Below are 21,779 nucleotides of genomic sequence, written 5' to 3'. Positions count from 1 at the left end.
CTCATTTCATCTCCTCTGCTTTATTTCTTGACCCATTTCTGCACAAGAGGTAATGAAGAACCAAAACTTTTTCACATTTTTAAAACCACAAGAAGTTATCAACAGGCCCGAGTAACTCCAGAGGAGCTGCAGGGAACCATGGTTTAGGTGGAAAGTCTGCTGAAAGGAAAAACACTCCACAAGTCTGAGCCTTAAGGAACAGCAACATCGCTGGAGAAAATTCTCAACAGGTTTGGTTTCAAGTTTGGAGCAAACCACGAAATGTGTGGAAGAGAGAAATGTTTGGGAGAAGCAGCTTCACCACAAGCTGAGAGTCTATTTCCAGCAGGAACAGGAAGCAGAAACAGGAGCAACTTCCTGCTTCCTGTGGGAACAGGAAGCCGGCCGGAGCTGAAGACGAAAAATGAACCAAGAGTTCAACTCTGGAGAAGAGTTGAAGGTTCAGCAGGACGACGAGCCTGAACATCCAGACAGAGATATTATGGGATGGTTTGGATCCGTTAATAGAGGAGCCATGTTGGGACGACTTCCTGGAGGCGGAGCTTCAGAAACAGCAGGAACTTTTAAAGAAACAGAGGCCCAATGTCAACGCCTTAAATTACAAAGTAGATTATATTTAATATTTATAGCATTTTATAACAACTGAAGGTAATATAGTTACTGGTTGTGATGTAAAATGGAACTATGAACCTGGAAAACACAAAATGCTGCCCCTTTAAATGACTGCAGCTGGTTCATAAAGTATTCACTCCTTAATAAAAGTAACATTTTATTTGTAAAAACAGAAACATGCAGAATTTCAATACTTTATATCACATAAAATGTCAATGAAAAATGAGAAAATATTCATCATTTTAGAATTAATCTCGGCACACTGCTACTTGAATTAGGCCTTTTAGCTGTAAACCGGAAACCACCCATATAAGGAGCTATGGCAGAACCTATAGACGTCCAGCTATAGGAGAGCAGGCAGCAGCCGCTGGCAGACAGCTGGATTATTTAATCTGGATTATCCTGCAGCGTCACACATCTGGTAGTCTGGGAGGCAGAGAGAGAGAGAGAGAGATTTTCCTCCACTCTTCGGTCCAGAACCTCTCAGATGGAACCGGAACCAACAGCAGAACCAACCCGGAGCCGCAGCTTAAGGCTCGGTGAGTCAAACGTCTTTATTCCTCCTTATTAAAAGCTTTGTTTTTTAAACTGAATGATTATTATTATTGTTATTTATTGTTATTAACAGATGTGTTTCCCTCTTTGCAGAGCAGAACTTTTCATTCCTACTTCTGCTCTCTGCGAATAAGTCATAGATTATTACTGTCATTAACTAATTAAAATATGAGGTAAATACACGAATGATGTCTGAAAGGTCAATTTAATATCACTTCAATAATGAATGAATCAATGAATCAATGAATGAATGAAAATGTATCGTTTATCAAACTAAATTTGTGAATCCACTTGCCTATAATCAAAAGTAACATTTAAATGTTTATCGCATCGTTCACCGGATCGTTTATCGCCTCGTTCACCGGATCGTTTATCGCCTCGTTCACCGGATCGTTTATCGCATCGTTCACCGGATCGTTTATCGCCTCGTTCACCGGATCGTTTATCGCCTCGTTCACCGGATCGTTTATCGCATCGTTCACCGGATCGTTTATCGCCTCGTTCACCGGATCGTTTATCGCATCGTTCACCGGATCGTTTATCGCATCGTTCACCGGATCGTTTATCGCCTCGTTCACCGGATCGTTTATCGCATCGTTCACCGGATCGTTTATCGCCTCGTTCACCGGATCGTTTATCGCCTCGTTCACCGGATCGTTTATCGCATCGTTCACCGGATCGTTTATCGCCTCGTTCACCGGATCGTTTATCGCCTCGTTCACCGGATCGTTTATCGCATCGTTCACCGGATCGTTTATCGCATCGTTCATTGTTGTCGTGGGAAATTTCTCATAAGAATTTAGATTTTTAATAAAACCATTAAATTCCAGTTAATGTAGACTAAATTGTCAGGATTGTTGCATTTACTGTTTTCTATTTTGCCGAGAAACATCAATAAATATCAATAAACTCAAAAATATGCTGAAATATAATTACTACCTGCAGTTTAGTGATAAAAGTTTTCACAGCTGTTCATGTGAGGCTGCCCTGAAGAAGCCTGATTATAAACTGAAATATTAGACATGCAGCCTCACTGAAAACACTGAAAGGTTTAAATATGATGATTAAATTTCGACTTCACGTTCTGCAGCTGAGCCTGGATGGTCATCATGTTTTAAATTATTGTTATTTTATGAACACAGAACTAAAAGCAACTGAATAGCAGTTTATTGTTCCACAAATGATCAGATTATCAGATTATCTGCTTCTGGTAAATTTATCTGCAAACTGTCATAAATATTGACAGAAACAACAGAACATTTTAACCTGACAGTTTTATTGTATTTATTGTTGCTGATGAAGTGATGAGTCTGACATGAACTGAAATTTTCCAGGGGGATGATCCAGAACTAATAATCAGATTAGAGATTAATAAACCAACAGATTAACTCCTAATTCTGTCAGCTGGACAGTTTCTCTGGGACCTTTTCTACATTAAGTGTCCGTCCTTCGTCTAGACCGATTATCCCTGCGGGGGGGCTGGGGTCTCCACAGGTCACTGAGAGGAACCAGTAAACCCAGTAACAGTCATGGGAGGAAGCCGGCGGACCCAGAGGGAACCGAGGACCCGACCAGAGCTGCTCTAACAGATAAATGAATATTTATGTGAAGCATAAATAACTAAAAGCTCAGTGAGCTGCAGCCGCTCAGACCTGGAGACTCCAAGATGGAAAGTTAATGGGAATCAGCTTTAGCTTTAGCTCCTAATCCTGCTGGATGATTTGTCAGATTTTACAGTAAAATCCTGATTTAACGATCATCTGAGTTTGTTGGTGGGTGTGAGCATTCAGACGGCCCACAGATCCGGACACGAGCAGAACTAAAGATTAAAAACTGATCAATTATCTTTAGCTGAAGTTCGTCAACCTGAGGATTTCTTGTTTGGGCTTTGAGCAGCTGCAGTTTGCTTTTACCTCAGGCCGGCTATGAAGATGGCCTAGTCAAACCACGACTGAACTTTGAGCTCCAGTTTGTGAAACCTTTGTTTTATGACTTTCCAAATCTGCTCTGGTTTCATTTTGTATCATTTATGATGTCAGCATGATGCATTGTTAGCCTGTTTTCTACAGAGATGCTAACAATGCTAACGACGGCCATGTTTCCATCAGATTAACAAAATATTCTCGTCAGACGAGTAAAACACCAGACCAATCTACTTTTGACTTTTCTGCAGATATTGTAAGTCAGACCAAGATGGCCGCTTCTGCAACACAAATCTGTAAAGAAATATGTTGATATAATTTAATAACCGACGCCCAAGAACTCATTATGCAGATTTTATCCAGAGAAACATTTTCACGATGAATACTGTTCCACTCAGATAAAATATAACTCTTTAATCTCCTCCTTTCATGGACAGAAATATTTATTTCATTTTCTAATAGTGTAAAATCCAACAGCAGGAATGGATAAAGAATCTCTCAGCAGCATCTCTCCCTTCAGGCGAAGCCAGTTTACGGCTCAGGAAATGAAACGGTTCTGATGCTGCAGCTTCCCGTCCCACCAGGGGAAACTCTGGGACTCAGACTGACCCCAGCCCTCAGGTTCATCCCCCTCCGTCCATTTTGGACGAGAGCAGATTATAGCGACTCCACCAGCTGCTGTGGACTTGGTTCACATTGTGCCGCGCGGCATTTTAATGCCGTTACATAAATGTGATCAGTTAGAAGTCGGGTTAACTTGCATCCAGAGCTTGACCTGCAGCCACGTCGCTGAGCTTTCTGCCGTTTCCAGGAAGGAAAACTGGTTTCATCTCAGCTGGAAGCAGAGCAGCAATGAGGCTCCAGCAGCCTGAGGAGGATTTAAGATGCTTTCATTTCTACCACTTCCATCCGGTGAAGTCGTTACGGAGGAAATGAGCCGCTGCTCCTCTGATCCAGATGATGATGAACCATTGACCAGCAGCAAAACTCACGGCTGATTTTCTGACTCAGATCAACGTGGATCAGAGAAAATCTTCTGTTTTAAAACAAGTTCAATGTTTGATGGTCAGACCAAACTAATCAGCGCCTGATTGCTGCATCACTAACTTTATCACTTCAGATTCAAATGTAATGTATTTTATTGAGATTTCCTGTCTCAATAAAATCAGCTGCTCTGAACCAGAACTCTACAAAACCGGAACCAGAACCGCTTCCTGGTCCAGTTCTAGTGTGAGTCCAAACCAACCTCGATCCAAACCAACTACAGGAAATGAATGTCTTTTTGGACTTCATGAGCCACCGTAGTTGGGCGTCATGGTAACGACGGGCCTTCCAGATTGCTAACATTGCTGGTTCTGATTGGACTGAACGTGATCCATTTCCTGCTTCGCGGTGCTGCCAGCAGGTTGTGGGTCAGAACCTGCAGAGCCTCAGCAGAATTTACCGCCGCAGATCCAGAATCAGAAATATGACATCATAAAGCTGAACGAGCAGAACTGGACTGTTGGGGTTCTGCGGGTCTGTCCGTCATTTCTGCCCAATGAGAGCAAAGATCATAAAACACGTGGAATTGTTTACGAATTATCGAATAAACCGAAACCAAAACAAACCAAACCAAACAATATAAAGTTTTTTTTTGTTCCGGACCAAACAAACGAACCAAAGGACGTTGGGTGTGTGAACGCAGCCCGAGTTACACACAGCTGGTTACTAAGAGTCTGCTGAAGATAATGATCTGGAATGGATTTTAATTCAGATGTCAGAGTGACTCTTCTGTCATTAAACATTTTCTTCCTGTTCTTGTGAAGGATGTGTCTGAATCAGACGTTTGGATATCAAACTCCAGGCCCAGTCGCCCCAGATTCAGAGAGAAACTGTGAGCCTGAGAAGCTCATCGGTATATAGAGCGACATGTTGACTTGGCTGGGATTCAGACTCACTAGTCCTCAGATTATTTCATAATTCTTTAAAGCCAGAGGACAAAAATGTGACAAGTTAATGCCTGGTTGGTGCTCTTTTTGCAGAAATGAGTCAGAAGCTACGAAAAGCAGTTTGACGAGGGGTAGAGGCGACGAGGGGTAGAGGCGACGAGGGGTAGAGGCGACGTGGGGCAGAGGCGACGTGGGGCAGAGGCGACGTGGGGCAGAGGCGACGAAGGGTAGAGGCGACGAGGGGCAGAGGCAACCCGGCGTAAGGCGACGTGGGGCAGAGGCGACGTGGAGCAGAGGCGACGTGGGGCAGAGGCGACGAAGGGTAGAGGCGACGAGGGGCAGAGGCAACCCGGCATAAGGCGACGTGGAGCAGAGGCGACGAGGGCTAGAGGCGACGAGGGGCAGAGGCGACGTGGGGCAGAGGCGACAAGGGGCAGAGGCGACGTGGGGCAGAGGCGACGAGGGGTAGAGGCGACCCGGCGTAAGGCGACGTGGGCTAGAGGCGACGTGGGGCAGAGGCGACGAGGGGTAGAGGCGACCCGGCGTAAGGCGACGTGGGCTAGAGGCGACGTGGGCTAGAGGCGACGTGGGCTAGAGGCGACGTGGGGTAGAGGCGACGTGGGGCAGAGGCGACGCGGGGAAGAGGTGGCGAGGTGTAGAGCTGATGTGCCTGACTGTGTTTGTCTTCTACTGACCCGCAGGTGTCTCGGTTTGGAGATGTGAACTAGAGAAATGGCGGATGATGGAAAAAACTGGGAGGGAGGAGGCAGGAAGGACTCAGGCGAGGGCAGCAGGTCCTTTCATGACCCTCACAGTCTCTTCCCACTTGGCGTCACAAAGCGGAACCAGTCCCGAGGGATTGTGATCCATCTGACCGGCACCGAAGGGGAGTGGGACAGCTTGGAGGACGATGAGCTCATCTTCCCCCTGGACCATGGCGAGGAGAAGCCTCTTCCTGCGGAGGACGACAGAGACTTGAAGTCCCAGAACTTCCATGTTCCTCTTTCCCCGTCATCACCTGGTTCCCTGGGGAACTGCTCTGCAGCGCCCCCTAGCTTCCTCTCCCCAGGGCTGCCCTCACCCAGCCAGCGGCCCCTGGCCAGCCTCGTCAAGTCACGTTCCACTGAGCTTGAGCCAAAAGAGGGCTCCACCCTCAGACCCAAGCCTCTCCTCAGCCTGGTGAAGTCCATCTCCACGGAGCTGTCCCACTCGGAGCCCGAAGTGTCTCAGTCCAGATCGGACTCCCGTCTCAACCTCCACCTGTGGAAGCAGCTGACCCAAACCAAACCCCGGACGGCCCCGCCGACCCCCAGCGCTCTCTCTCCCAGTGCGGAGGGCCTGAAGGGGGGCTTCTTCAAGATGGAGCTGGAGGACACGAAGAGGAAGCTGTCCGAGGCCATGCATGAGCCTCTGAGCAGCATGTTCAGTAAGATCATGGGGGAAGATGGCGCAGGAAGCCCCAAACACCAGAGCAGGTCCACGGCGGCTCATCAGGGGAGGGACGGCAGCGTGGACACCGTCCTCTCAGAGTCTCCGGTGAGGACCGGAAGGAGAGCAGATGGAGACGTTCTGCCCGTGTTCGACTGGCCTTCGGTTGAAGGGCAGCCCGGAGCGCGGCTCCGCCCGTGTCCCGTCCATCACCACAGAGAGCAGGAGCTGGAAATATGCCAAGATGATGACACGATGCAAGTGTTTGCCATTGAAGCTCCCAGGAGGGTCAGGAGGTCGCCTGGCTCTCCAGCACCGAACAGCTCCAGGTCCGGTCCGAATCCTCAGCCTCCTCTGCCACGCATGAGTCTACTCTGCGTGGCGGTTCTGTCCTACGGCTACTTCATCCTTCCTCTAGGTCCGTACGTCTCGGGTCTGGCGTTGGGACTGGCTCTGGGCTTCCTGCTCGGCCTGTTCCTCATTCGGATCGGTTCGTCCGGCTCGGCTAACGTACACAGAGCAGCGCTGACCCGGCAGGCTGAGGCCCATTTCCCAGGTGGCTCCAGCGCCGAGCCCGACGTCCTTCAGGTAGGCGACTTGAAGTATGGGCTGCCGTTTGTGACGTCAACAATTACCACCAACCATCTGGATTAATAAGTCATATTGTCACAAAGCTGCTGTTATAAATGTCAGTTTCAAGCCAGATATTTAGTTTGGACATTAGCATTTAGCTCAGGACTAAATATTTAGCTTGGAAGCTAATTCACCTGCCGCTACCAGGAAGTGAACTACCAAAATAAAAGCTGCCTCTTTGTAGCCTCGATAAACTCCTGCTTTCAAGTCGCTTCATGTCATCTCTATCTTTGTTTCTGTTCTTGAACATTTCAGCTTAAAACAAAGATTCTCTGTTTTAAAGGCAATCCAGACGTTTAGCAATGGATCTGCGGCAACATGTTGCATCAGCGGCAATTCGACTTTTATTTTGATAGTCTACTTTTGCTTATAGGCAAGTGGATTCACATATTTAGTTTGAAAATATGACATTTATAACTGAATAAATGAATAAGACCTAAAAATGAATCCCATTTTTTCTCTTATTACAGGATAAATGAAATTATTGCTGCTAATTTTTGACTAACTTTACAGAAGCTCGACATTGCAGCAGCTTCTTCTCATTCATTCGTCTCCGCAGGTTTCAGATACTCATATGAGAACCTGAGATAATAAATCATCTGTTATTACATTTTCAGGCATTTCATCCATTAGAACTGAAAGAAAAGATTCACAAAAAACTCATAACTTAGATCTTTTATTCCTGACAGAGTTCAACTCCCACTCTGTTTCTTTCTATCTTCTGCTGATTAAACTGAAGCTCGGGTCAGAAGTTTTCATACCAAATGTTATCAGAGCTCAGATATACGGGAGGTAGAACAGAACTAAAGATCTAAAGTAGATTCAGGCTGCATCAACACCAACAATATTAAATATTACAAATATTTCACATCCAGAACCAGAACTTAACCTGAACAGCAGGAAGCTGTGCTGCTTTTCTCCTGGTTGTTGTCCAAGGAGAGCGCCGAGCCGCTTTCCTTCCTCCGTCCGTCTCCATCACAGATTAAAGTCTTATTAAAAGGAACGCAAGTCCAGAACATCAGGCGCCCCGGGTCAAATTAGGCCCGTCAGAACCGCGGCGGCACCGTAATTAGCCGCTCCTTCTGGCTGAGCCTGGCAGCCGGCTGCAGCAGGAGGCTTCAGAGGCTGGAGGAGGTCAGAGGTCGCCATCAGCAGCTCCATGTTGGAGGATGAAAACGCTGTAGAAGGATAATCTCTGTCCCGGTTGATCACTAGCAGCTTGGCTTTAGCTCGGAGCTTCAAAACGTTCCGAACTCAGAAGGTTTTCCAAGTCATTTTTAATCTTTTTATATCGTCTGGTTTGTTTGTGTAAACGCAGCTGGTTCAGGAATCCGTTCTTCTCCAAAGGGAAACTGAATGTTTTTAACTCAGATCCTCCAACCTTCTTGCTGAGGGCAGGAAGGAGCTCCTGTAGCAGTCAGTGTTTCAGCGAGTCTGCAGAGGCCTCTGACTGAAGACTGATTGGTCTCATGCTAACATGCTAGCAGCTCGTCAGGCAGCAGAGTTGATATTCCACAGCCACATCCTGGGTGCCATCACCAGTTGCTAGCTAGCTCTGCTAATCCTCCTCCTTTGCTTTTGCTGCTCCTCTTTAAATCCGTTGGTTAGAAAGACGAGTAGAGAGAGGGAGTCTGGGATTTGGTTCATGTCTGTCTTGATGCTTGACTTCATACTCCAGGTATTATTTGAGCTTTTGGGATGCTAATAACCTTGTTACCATGGTTACGCTCCATAACAACTGTCCAAAGGTAAAAGAGAGCAACAATCCTGCCAGCTGCACAGAACCAGAGGAATAATGATCCAAACAGCAGAGCCAACAGAGCTCATTATTGATCATATAATTTTTATCACTATTATTATCATTATTGATAATAGTTATAATTGTAATCATAAAAGTAATGATAGTAATTATTGACCTGTTCAGCTCAAGTCGCTGATTCCTGAAGGTCAGCAGCTCCTGAATGAATGTTGGTGTTAAACCTGCTGTCGTCTTCAGGGTTGGATGAATGAGATCCAGGATTACGACCCGGAAATCTTCCACCCGGCTCTGACTCACTCCGTGTTCGCCACGCTGCAGGGCTGCGGCCTCCGTCTGGATTACCCACGCTGCAACATCAGGCACCGCGCCGCGCACGACGACCCGCCGCAGGAAGTCGGCTTCGTCAAGACGCGCTGCTTCCGGCTGGAAAAGAGCAAAGTAAGATCTGAACATTTCATTTCACTTTTCATTCTTAATGCAGATTTATGCTCTGGGTTCAGGAGCGGAAAATTCAACTGACTGATGAAAAAGTGAGGCAGTAAACTATGGAGAGCCAATCCTGCCATAATGATGAGAAAATAGAGAAATTTAAAAAATGCTTGAAAAATAAGCAAAAGATGAAAAATACGGTAAATTAATAAATGCTGGCGGTAATTATATTAGACAGTGAGACAAACTTTTGTCTCTTTATTAGCTTATTTATTTAATCACCTTTGTAATAATGACCTTTTTTATTAATCATTATCATTTTCAAAACAGACAGAAATAAAAAGCTTTGAAGACATAAAAATACATAACAGATGCATTTAAAACTGAAGCTGAAAATGATAACAGATAATAAATGAGGTGATTATAAACGTTCAAAAAATTCATTCAGGAATCAAAGAACAAAGAGTTTTTGATCTGAAGAGTCATGTTTTACTGCAGAGTTCCACAGGAAAACTTGTGGTTCTGGTTCTGATGGGTCTGACTCTTCATCATGCTGCCTCCTTCCTGAAGGTCTTCCTCCTGCCGGCGGCGCTGGCTCGGAAGAGAGTCTGGAACCCCAAGTATCCCATCTGCATCCAGCTTGGAGCAGAGGAGGACAGAACCGGGTCAGAACAGAACCTGGGTTCTGATCCAGCACAGACTTCCTCCACACAACCTGGCGCCGCCCCGCCTGCGCTCTACCTGTTCGGACGCACAGGCCGGGAGAAGGAGGAGTGGTTCCGCCATCTCCTGTTGGCGTCTGCGGTCCAGGACGGGCCGAGCCCTGGCCGATGGTCCACCCGACCCGGTAACAAACGACCCGGTATCAAACAAACGACCCGGTAACAAACGTCTCCAGTTCTGGACCGAAAGAGAGCAGAAAGTCTCCTGGGAAATCATCCTCATGAATAAATGCTGTAGAGGCTAACGCTAACGCTAAAGGCAGAACCAGAACGACTGAGAGTCCAAATGCTGCAGCGGGTCGGGAAGCGGGCGGCGTTAGTGAAGTCACACAGTCAGAGATTAACAGCAATAATATAGTTAAATATGGACAAGAGAAACAATGAGGATCATTTTTACTGTTTTTCAGTCGTAAATAAATGAAACTTTCAAATTAAATATTGAATATTTATTAAATATAATTAAATATTTAGTTTGTAAACTAAAAATTAATGCTAATACAAACATTTAGCTTCAAATTAAATATCTAGTTAGATAAATCCACTAATCTAAAGAAAAGAGCATTTTTTAAATCGAAATCGGTTCTACAGAAAACAACCAGAGCTGCAGAACAGAAAAACCTAAAATATTAAAAAAAACAGAGCAAAACCATCAGGAATATTAAAACTGATGAACAGAACATGAAAAGCCAGAAAGAAACCGTAGAAAATGGCTCCTACAGATGATTAACAGGCTCACTTTCACCTCAGATTAAAACTAAAGACAGATTTTATAGGAATTATTAGGGTGCCAATAATTTCTGAATGAGTTATCCTCACAGATTAACTGACTCAAATAAATGGTTGTGTTAATGTGAGATTATCATATTGTAATGAAATCTGCATTTATTATCAGATGTTTGCCAGAAAGCAGGTTTCTCAAAAAATACATCATTATTTCATCCTATTTCATTAAACAGTGAAATAATTATATCATATCATTCAGAAAGTATATTACATTATTCAGTCAGACATATAATGATATACTTATTTATTTCATAATATATTGACTGTCTAATTTGTCTCTTTTGGGCCTCCATACACATCACTGTGATTCTTAATGAGACAGTTTATTTTCGGTTTATGAGATAAAATATTGGTCAATGAGACAGAAAGCGCTGCAGTAGGTCTGCCGGGCCAGTCGGTGGCGCTGTAACACAAACCAGGTTTCTAAACGGACGGTTCCTGGTCTCCCATGATGCTGAATCTGACTCGCAGCTTAAACCACTAAGATCATTTGTGGATCCACCTGATGGTTTCCGTGCAGAAATCATTTTGCGACCCTCATGTTGAGAACCTCTGCTCCTGTCTGAGGTAACATCCAGAAACTCGCTTTGCCTGGATTCTCTGTATTTTGGAGGAAACTTAATGAATAACACTGAATAATCTGCAGCAGATCTCTGTCCTCCAGGCGCTCCGTCCCAGAGTGTCCCCGTCCCGAGGAGCCGAGGCCCCAGCAGCGACGCCGCCGCCGCGCCTGCCTCGCCCGCCGCGCCTGCCTCGCCCGCCGCGCCTGCCTCGCCCGCCGCGCCCGCCTCGCCCGCCGCGCCCGCCTCGCCCGCCGCGCCCGCGGCCTACTACGGTCCTGCAGATCCCTGCAGCGCCACCAGGGGTCTTTCTGCGCTTGACTACCACAGCTACATGGCCCACCTCCTGGCTGCACATGAGGCCACGCCCCCATGCAGCCCCGGGGCTAGCAGCACAGAGGCTAGCCCCACTGCTAGCCCCACCGCTAACACCACCGTAAGCTAGGAGAGATTTTATTTCCTGTGAATGGATCTGGAGTGACTCTTAGCTGCTTCCTTTCTCAGTGTACCTGCGATCAGGCCACGCCCCCCGGAGCCGGCCCCACCTCCTGGGTCAATGCTCTGATTGGCCGGATCTTCTGGGACTTCCTGCGAGAGAAGCAGTGGGCCGACGCCGTCGCCCATAAGATCCAGAAGAAGCTGAGCAGAATCAGAGTGAGGCTGGACGAGCAGAAGCAGACGGTCGTCTATCGATACGTAATAAACTGACGGCTTCCTCCTCCTGCAGCTGCCTTACTTCATGAACGAGCTGACGCTGACCGAGCTGGACATGGGCTGCAGCATGCCGCACATCGTGGCCGCCTCCAGGCCAGAGGTCAACCACAGAGGTCAGCTCAGCCTGCAGCTTCCTCCTCAGAAGATGCTAACACTTTAATGCGTTTGTTTAGATTAGTTAGATTCTAACGCATTTTTTTCTTAAATGTCCAAATTTGTTCATCCTGTTTTCTATCTGTGGTTCCTCTCCACTGCTGAGTGTTTTTTAATCCCGCTCCACCAGGAGCCAGACTGCCCCCTGCTGGCTGCTGGGTCCTCTACCGCCTTTCACAGCATTACTGCAATCATTTTGGTAAAATAAAAAAAGTTATAGCAGAATACATTTAACACATTTTGAATAATTACATGGATTAAATGCAATTGGTTTTTTTGTTTCTTTTTTACACATTAAGATTTTGCCCAAAACCACGATTTCTTATCCGCAATGCTAAAGCTACATTGCTAACAGCAGCGATAGAAGCTGATTCTCTGTTCATTACGATCTGATTGGACAATGGAAAACACTATTGTTGTGCTAAAGCAGTTAGCCTATCAGCAAAGTTATGCTAGCCTAAAATAGCACCTGAATGGTAACATGTAGCAGCTAATGCTACAACAACCTGAAGATTAAAAACCAGAAATATCTCAGATTTTCAGATCTGATCATATTCATTCAATAATTTAACTGGAAAAAGAGAATTGGAATTTAAAGTGTCATAGATGCTTAATTACTTACAGAACCTGCAATTAACCAGATTCAAATTTTAATCTAATTCCAACTCTAGTAAATATAGAAGTCAGTGTCCTTGTACGGCGCATCCAGAGGTCATCCTTCCACCAGATCTTCCCTTCTCCCTCAGCTTCTAAAGAGGACTAATGATTCTGACCCGATCTTCTCAGCCAGACCCGGGATCAGATTAGGCACCATGACCTTTGGCCTGTCTTGTCAGCCTGGTGTTGAGCTGCTCTGTGCGCCCCCTGCAGGTCTGTGGGTGCAACTGCAGCTGGTTTACACGGGGAACCTGCAGATGACGCTGCAGACCAAGTTCAACCTGTCCAAGCTGGGCAGAGAGAGCAGAGAGGAGACGGCGCAGAGCGGCCCCGAAGCTGGAGGCCCCAGGTCACACACACACAGAGACACACACACACACACACACACACACACAGAGATAGACACACACACACACAGAGATAGACACACACACACACAGAGATAGACAGACACACAGACAGAGACACACACACACACACAGAGATAGACACACACACACAGAGAGATAGACACACACACACACACACAGATAGACACACACACACAGACAGAGACACACAGACACACACACACACAGATAGACACACACACAGACAGAGACACACACACACACACAGAGATAGACACACACACACAGAGAGATAGACACACACACACACACACAGATAGACACACACACACAGAGATAGACACACACACACAGACAGAGACACACAGACACACACACACAGACACACGCCCTCTCTCTCCCTTAGTGAGGCTGTCAGGAACCATCTGAGGTTTTTTTAGTTCAGCTGCTTTTCTCCAGAAACAGGAAGTTATGAAACATAAATATTAATCGTTCTGTCTGTTTCCTGCTGGCCTCTGATTGGCTGCTGCGTGTGGTCTCCAGCTGCAGGCCCGTCCTCAGCGTGTTGGCGGACAGCGATGAAGAGTCGTTCAGTGCTGCTTCTTCTGATGAAGAGGAGCTGCTGCTGTTGGAGCCTCACTGTTCAGCCGGGGAGAAAGGCTCGGTGGCGCCCCCTGAAGGGTAAACACACACCGTCATGCTCCTGGCCACAGGCTAAAACCAGAAACTACCACCATCACACGCCAACTCACCGTAACGGTCCACAGAAAAACGACATTTTCTAATTTTATTACCACAAAAACCTGATTAGTGTGGAGTGCACGTGTATTCAGCGTTTCTGCGTCAGCCTTCACTTCACATTTTTGCCAGTTTTCTTCGCAAAATAGAAGAGCAGCAGTGAGATTGGAGGGACTGGACTTTGACTAGGCCACGTTCTGCTGTGATAAAACAAGTTTGTGACTTATAAAAGGTGGAATGAACAGAAATAAGCATTTCCCTTAGCTCATCTGTTTCTGTAGCTGCAGACATCTTATTTTGAATGGAAAAGGTCGCTGACCCCTGACCTCTGGTTCTCCTGTTGGAAGAGCAACCTCCACCCAGTCTCAGCTCTGACTTATTTTGGGGGTAACAGAGTAAAAGGTGCTCTCCGCATTTTTCATTTTTTTATTAAGCAACAATAAAAACAAGACATGAACATCAGTGTGTGTGAGGGGTGTGAATACTTTATGCAGCTTCTGCAGTTTTATGAAATCATGTCCATAAAAGGTGAAATCTGTGAAGCTGCAGATGGCTCTGGATGCAGAGTCTCTCCTCCAAACTGCTGCCAAAAACAGGATGAGTAAAACTCTCCTCCTCTAATCCTGTTGGTTTTTTCGCAGAGGAAGAACCGGGAGGAAGATTTTAAGATTTGTGGACAAAATCGCCAAATCCAAGTGTTTCCAGCGAGCGGCGGAGAACGAGTTCATCAGGAGGAAGTTTGAGGATTTGTCCAACACGCCCCTGCTGCTGTCGGTGGAGGTCCGGGAACTGTCCGGCACGCTGGTGGTCAACATCCCAGCGCCCCCTACTGACAGGATCTGGTAAGGCAGCAACATGCAGACAATGGAGAGGAGGAATTAAATCTTCCTGGGTCGCTGTGACAGCCTGCCCTGCCCGGGGGTTAAAGGTCGTCCAGTCTCACAAACTGGCAGTTTGTTTTGCGAATATTTACATTTTGTTTACATTATCAGCTGATTTGACCATAAAGTGGCGAATATTTACAGGACGATGACGGGCGGCACAGCGCCTCCTAGCTGCATGTCCAGGAGGAACAGAAGAAGAGCTTCACACAAAAACTCAATATTCTGGTTGCAGAATCAGATTCATAAAATCTATACTGCTTTTGGAAGAACTGAGGAGCCATTTTTAGCTTTCCTAAAAATATGGTTAAAATCGTGTCATGAAGGCGATTCTTAATCTTTAACGTTGAGGCTCAACATTCACAGCCTGACGGACGCAGCAGCCGCAGCTTCATCAACTTCCTGTGTAAAACATCCAGAAATTACCAGAGATCAATGATCTGATCACAACCTGATCACAACCTGATCACAACCTGATCACAACCTGATCACAACCTGATCACAACCTGATCACAACCTGATCACAATCTGATCACAACCTGATCACAACCTGATCACAATCTGATCACAACCTGATCACAATCTGCATCATGTGAAATAATTTTCTCCCCATTTCCTTCCAAAAGTAAAATCATTTCCTTCCTTCTCGTGGTTAGTGCAGCAGTCAGGTCTTCTCGTGTTTCAGACTCGGACCGGTTTCTTCCGTCTCCTCTGCAGGTACAGCTTCTGCGTGCCGCCCAAACTGGACCTGCATGTTTGCCCCAAGCTGGGGCAGCGAGAGCTGAGCTTCTGCCATGTGAGCGACTGGATCGAGAAGAAGCTCCAAGACGAGTTCCAGGTGAGGAACATAAAAAACGTCTTTCGTTCTGAACCAAGTTCTCATGTTTCCTTTGCTTTCTCCTTTTTTCTGCTTAGAAAGTGTTTGTGCTGCCAAACATGGACGACATTTCCGTCCCGCTGATGCATGCTGGGATGGACGAGTCCCTCAGTTCCTCCTGGGAGGATCCGGCCGCCGCTCACCGCTAGTGCCTCGCTGCTGAGGAAACCATGAAGAACCGAGTAAAACCAAAAACCCTTCATGTTTAAAAAACCAATTCATCCAGTTTGAACAAGTTTACATGTCAATAATCTGATTTTAGTTATTTATTCAACATAAATCAGTTTTATTTTGGATTATTAGATGTGAAACATTCAGAAATAAAAGCTTTTTAAATAAATATGTGGATATTTATTCTTCCACCTCAGAGTCTAATATCATCTCCATAGAAACACAATATAATAATCCATCAACCATAAAGGCTCCAAAACCTCATGTTTTATTGGGTTGATAAGCCAATAAGCAGTCAGACCATTCCTGAGTCCTGGACGGACGCTGCAGCATTTAGCCGCCGCCGCCATCTGAGGTTTTTACATCAGGTGAGTCCATGTGGAGAAAATCTAAACTAGAAAAAGCCGTTCTGAAAAATAATTAGATAAAAATAATATATTTCTTTTATCGAATTAGAAATGGAAGCAGACTAACGTCATTCTGTTATTGTTTCATTTATTTTAGTTGGTTTCACACAAACAGCTGCTGCTGATTCGCTGACATGTTGTCTGATTTATTCATATTTCACTTTAATGTTTGTGTTCAGTAACAAAGTTTCCTGAAATACGCAGCTTTTATTTTGGTAATGCACTTCTGCTTATCAGAAAGAATTTGTAAACTTAAATATGTAGCTGGCTAACTAAATATTTGGTTTGAAGCTAAATAAATATTTACCTTTGAACTTTGACATTTATAAATGAATGAATAATAACACGGTGAAAATTAGAATGAAAATTATTGATCTTTTTTTCTCTCATTACAGATTAAATAGACCAAATAATTGCTGGTTGTTTCTGATTGGATAACTCTACAGAAATCTGCCTCTGATTCAGAACTGATTCCTTTGGAGCAATGAAAAAAATAATTCTCATGTTTTCATATTTTCATGTTTCAGGTTCTGCCTTCCCATCTAAGAGGTGATATTAATCGAAATATCTCCCAAAGATCCTGTTGACTCTCAAACATTCGTCACAACCAGTAGATGGCGCTGGAACGCAGGAACTGCAGCTTCTAGGCAGGATGTGACCATATAAGGTTAAACTGGTTGGCAGGCCGAACCAGCTGCAGACTGGCATTAGATTTTCTGTTTCCCATCAGATCTGGAGATCTGCTGGATTCTTACTGTCTGTCTCAGAGATCCAGCAGATCTCCAGCCTGGAAGCCAACAAGCTGCTTGGAGGAAACAGAGAGAGTGAGTGAAAGCCAAAGCAGTGATGGAGATACTTTTACCCAGAATGCATTGTGGCGCCTTGCAGAGGGTCAGATGTGACAGGATGGTGGACTGGTAGCACTGGTTTTCCTCCCAGTTGGTGACTGGTTGTGTTCTGGTGAACCAGACTGCAGGAAACTTTCTAGAAGTTTCCTGTTCCTCGTGTGCCAGAAACCAGCAGAGCTCTGAAATATGGCAACACTGTTACCTAGCAACAAGAAGGTCGCGGTTCGAATCCCGGCCCAGCTCTTTCTGTGATGCTCTCTGGGTACTCCAACTCTTACTGGGTTAACTGGGTTAACTGGTCTCTATGGGCCTGAGATTAGTGAACCAGAGACAGCTGGAGAGAGAGACATTGGCACCCCGTGACCCCGTGACCCTGCATGGTGCAGACGATGGCTGGGTGGTTAAAGGAAGTGAGCTTCTGATTTAATTTCCCCTTTGGATCCATAAAGTATTTTTATTATTTTATTTCCTGACCTTTGACCCAGTTTCTGTCAGAAGCTGAAAACATGAAAAGCTTCAGCCGTCCAGCCAACATCAGCTCCACCTTAAATATTTTAAACGAGTCGTTTTTATTGTCACTTTGGGGAAAAGGTGCAGCAGCCATTATGTCCTGTAACACTTGTGGTAAATTTCAAATCTTCTTCCTGAAACAAAACAACAGTGACTCATTTCAAAACAATAACTGCATGAATTGCTTTATGATTAAATGAAGAGCAGAGTTCCTGAAGCTCAGCAGGAAAAAGGTTGAAACAAACAGAGGAGTGAGTCAAACCTGCCCAGGTTTATTATTAGCAAACCATCTTTTCCTTTTGCCTGAAAGGAAAAGCTTTCAGGTGTTTCTCTGAAGGAAGTGGTTCTGTGGCTCAGTGGACCCAACCGGAGCTTATCAGAGGATCCTGGACGTCTGCCAGACAAACCGCTGCTTTCCTCTGGGCTCACACACCAAAACAGGGTTAACACACAAAACGGACGTGTTTTATGAGTTAATTATGGAGTAAAGAAGGTCAATTATTATGTGAACGGAGCTTTGCAGGGAAATTTTCCAGCAACCTGACGGCCGGACACTGAGGAACAAAAACATCCATCGCTGATTCCCATCATGACTCACCTCAGGCTTCCTCATATTTCTCCATAAACGCTGTTTGATGGTAAGTGGCCTAAAGGAAACAAAGCCGTTTTATGATTAATGGTAAACTCGATAACCTTTGACCTCTCTCCTTCGGTGCAGCCCAGGAACGCTAAAATATGTTCCAAGTGGTTTATTAAAGGAAGTTAAATATACTTCACATCTGATTTATTATGAGGAATGGATTATTAATGCATTGAAACTTCATCTGACCCTGATCAGAGGCCAGAGGTCGTCTTTAACCCGCATGCTGACCCTCGAGGATCGATGAGGATCAATGAGGATCAATGAGGATCGATGAGGATCAATGAGCTCAGCAGCTCATCTGTCCTCTGCTGACTGAAGACGTTCAGCAGCAGTAACAGAATGTCTTCAGTCAGAGGCTTCTTAAGTTGTGCTGCAATACAGACTGCTGCAGGAGATCTTTCCTGCCAACAGCCGTCAGTGTCTATATGTCTTGAAGAATTTGAATTAAAATGAGTTACAACAACACTTATTTTCCCTTTGGGATCAATGAAGTATTTCTGGATTTGAACATCTGCAGCTCGTTTCCTCCATCAGCTCCACCTGCAGCCGATCCGACCCGGATCCTCGGCGCCCTGTGCTCGGCGCCCTGCGCTCTGCGCCCGGTGCCCTGCGCCTGGCACCCTGCGCTCACTGCAGCAGGTCGGCTTCGTTTCCCTGGAGTGAGGATCAGGTTTCATTTTGATATTTAATGGAGCAGAACAGGATCTTTGTTCAACTGGGCTTTCCCTTCGTTTGTTACATTTTACTTTTATTTTGTTTCTATATTACAGACAGCAGACTCCTGTGGGGTCATGACCTCCTGTGGGGTCATGACCTCCAACACACTGAATCTCTCGCTGATGACCTGGATGTGGAAACCCAGCAGGAGAACCAAGCGATGCAGCTTGAATGTTTCCTGTCCAGGTGATTTTCTGCAGCTACAAAATACCAGGAGGAAAATCACACGTTCATCAGTCAGAGACGAGGTTCATTCATTCACCACTCTGCTCATGTGTATTGAATTATTTATGTATTTATTATATTAACTATATAATAACTGACTGAAGGTTTCTGATCTTTAGTCAAAAAACAATAAACTGCTGTTTGTGAACCTTTTTGACAGTTTTGACCTTTGACCTTGTTTGGACTTTTTACTGTTTTGCAATCAAACTGAATGAATCAGTTTAGTTTGTCACCCAGGTTGCTGAACTTTAACCCCTTCCTGCACAGCAAACTTCTTCATGGTGGACTCAACCAGAACATCTGGGTTTGAAACCGACAACCTGCTGCAGGAGGAGATCTGAGCAACCGGAGCTGATCGGTTTCCTGCGTCTTCAGAAGATCTGGGTTCACCTGCAGCGTTCAGACACCCAGCTGTGATGATTAAAGTCTGTTTCTAAAGGTTCACAGAAACCTTCAGTGAAAATCTCATTTCTGATGGGTTGCCAGGTTGAACACAGAGACGCATTGTTCCAACATCTGGGGAAGTTTTATTTGTCTTCAGGAGAAACCAGGCAGATGCTCAGAAACACCAGGAACTTTCAGAAGCAGAAGCATAAATTAGGTTTCCGTTCCCTCGTCTTACTGTAACAGACGTGATGCAAGAAGCTGCTGCTAAGCTAACGATCAGGCTTCAGTCTGACTGAACAGGAAACTCACTTTCTGCCTCCCGGCGACAAACGAAGCCGGTTCTGCAGCTCAGGAGAGGCGGACAGATCAAACATCCAGGCCCTCAATGTTTGAACTCTGGCGCTAACAATTTAGCGCATTAGCTTTAGCTTCCGGTAATGTTTTCATGTGACTATATGATTATATGATTCTTGTTTAGTGATTTATTGGTTATTGAACGTCACTTTTTAGTTAGCGGTGGCTAATAACTGCTTTACAGTCATGGTAGTGGCCATTTTGAAAAATGGCCACCAGAAAATGGAAACAAGATCAAGAAAACATGCATGATTTCTATATGCATGGTTTGAAATATGTAGACCGTAATCTGACACAAACACATTCACCCAGTTCTCCATTTTAATGCGAAAATAAAATTTTCATGACAACCATTTTTCTATTTTATAATCGCATTGTATTTTATGATTGTGTATAGCACTTTGGTCCTGTTGGTGTATAAAGTGCTTCATAATAAAGTTGGTATGGTAACCATGTCGGACATCTTAAAAAATCAGAAAATGTATCAGTAAATATGATTTCTATGGGTCCAGTTATGTCTGATTTGACACCAGAAGTATTAATTTGGGACAAATTTTGGCAAATATTTTTTTCTTAACCATGGCAAGATGGCATGGCAGCCATCTTGAATTGTTCAATGGTAAAGAATTTGTTTTCAGCAAAGCAAGACTTTTTAGCAAAACTAAATATTTAATTTTCTGCTTCATGAGGTGGAAACTGAAGAATAAGACAGAAACATCCGGCGAGACGTTTTAATGTTTGAGCAGGAAATCTGGACGCTTCAGATTCAGCAGAGATAGAAATATTCCTCATTGGCTCCCATCTACACACACCCACACACACACGCCCACACACACACACACACACACACCCAGCCTGTGCTGCAGCATTAGCTCTGGCCATCGCTAACGTCTGTAAGCAGACCGACGGCCTGCGAGCGGCGGCTGGTGAAGGTCAGAAGGTCATCCGATGCTTCAGCAGGAATGAACCACACCTGAACAGGTAACAAAAGGTGTTTGGATGAACTTCTCAGTCGCTCTTCCTGCTGCAGCTCAGTTAAAACAGAATGAATAAAATATTTTTAGGAAAAGTTACACAAAGATTTTTCCTAATCAGAATTATTTTCTTTTCCCATTGATTGAAAAATATTTTAATATTGAATAAAAAAGTTTTCTTTAATATTCCTTCTGCATTAAACCGAGGCAGGCATCTTTAGTCACAACATTAAATAAAAATAAAACGATTCGATTAAACAAACGTCTCCTAAAACATCTGCAGCAATAATGGTGAATATTAATTTAATAAAAACGCTTTGGTGGAAAAGCTGGCTCCATAAAATATAAACATACCAGAGTCATAAAATGCTTCATGTTTTGTTTTGTGAGGATTTTATATTTGAATAAATATAAATAAGGAAATAAATCTTTCCTGCTGAAGCTTCTGTCTCTAAAATGTTGCAGGTTTTGAATCTCGGATTATGAAGCTTTAAAATCATTTCAGAAAATAAAATTATGCAATAACAAAAATTATACAATAACAAAACTAGATGCAATCAAAAACAACCATTAATCATCATAAATGATGTATGTGAGAATGTGGCTGTTCTTATTTATTAGTTGTTTTGTTTTTTACCAGTTATTTGTTAATTCTTACATTGAGTGTGAATTGTGAGAAGTTATCTTTTGTTTTTAAGCATATGCACCGACTGATGGCACCTTTTAAATTTCGTTGTCCTTGTGACAATGACAATAAAGATTTATCTTATCTTATGGCATCATTAATTATGCAACTCATCATTCGATTCTTATACTCATTATGTGTTTTTATGTATTGT

General features: G+C 44.6%; 1 protein-coding gene and 1 long non-coding RNA gene across 2 annotated transcripts; both read left to right on the top strand.

Moving 5' to 3' along the window:
- Positions 1 to 289: 289 nt before the first annotated feature.
- On the top strand, positions 290 to 16,046 carry tex2l (testis expressed 2, like). Its single transcript, XM_032573364.1, has 12 exons — positions 290 to 1,151; positions 5,722 to 7,036; positions 9,078 to 9,278; positions 9,840 to 10,131; positions 11,439 to 11,770; positions 11,839 to 11,988; positions 12,062 to 12,161; positions 13,072 to 13,207; positions 13,752 to 13,889; positions 14,588 to 14,788; positions 15,545 to 15,665; positions 15,743 to 16,046. The coding sequence occupies exons 2-12, from the start codon at positions 5,753 to 5,755 to the stop codon at positions 15,851 to 15,853; spliced, it is 3,066 nt and encodes a 1,021-aa protein (XP_032429255.1). The 5' UTR covers positions 290 to 1,151; positions 5,722 to 5,752; the 3' UTR covers positions 15,854 to 16,046.
- Positions 16,047 to 16,388: 342 nt separating this feature from the next.
- On the top strand, positions 16,389 to 20,147 carry LOC116726592 (uncharacterized). The gene is made up of 3 exons (XR_004340623.1): positions 16,389 to 18,942; positions 19,054 to 19,248; positions 19,493 to 20,147. It is a non-coding gene; the product is annotated as an uncharacterized LOC116726592 (long non-coding RNA).
- Positions 20,148 to 21,779: the final 1,632 nt, after the last annotated feature.

The sequence above is a fragment of the Xiphophorus hellerii genome, chromosome 10, assembly GCF_003331165.1.
Source record: "Xiphophorus hellerii strain 12219 chromosome 10, Xiphophorus_hellerii-4.1, whole genome shotgun sequence".
Taxonomy (NCBI): Eukaryota; Metazoa; Chordata; class Actinopteri; order Cyprinodontiformes; family Poeciliidae; genus Xiphophorus; species Xiphophorus hellerii.
This window is presented reverse-complemented; position numbering and strand designations above follow the sequence as displayed.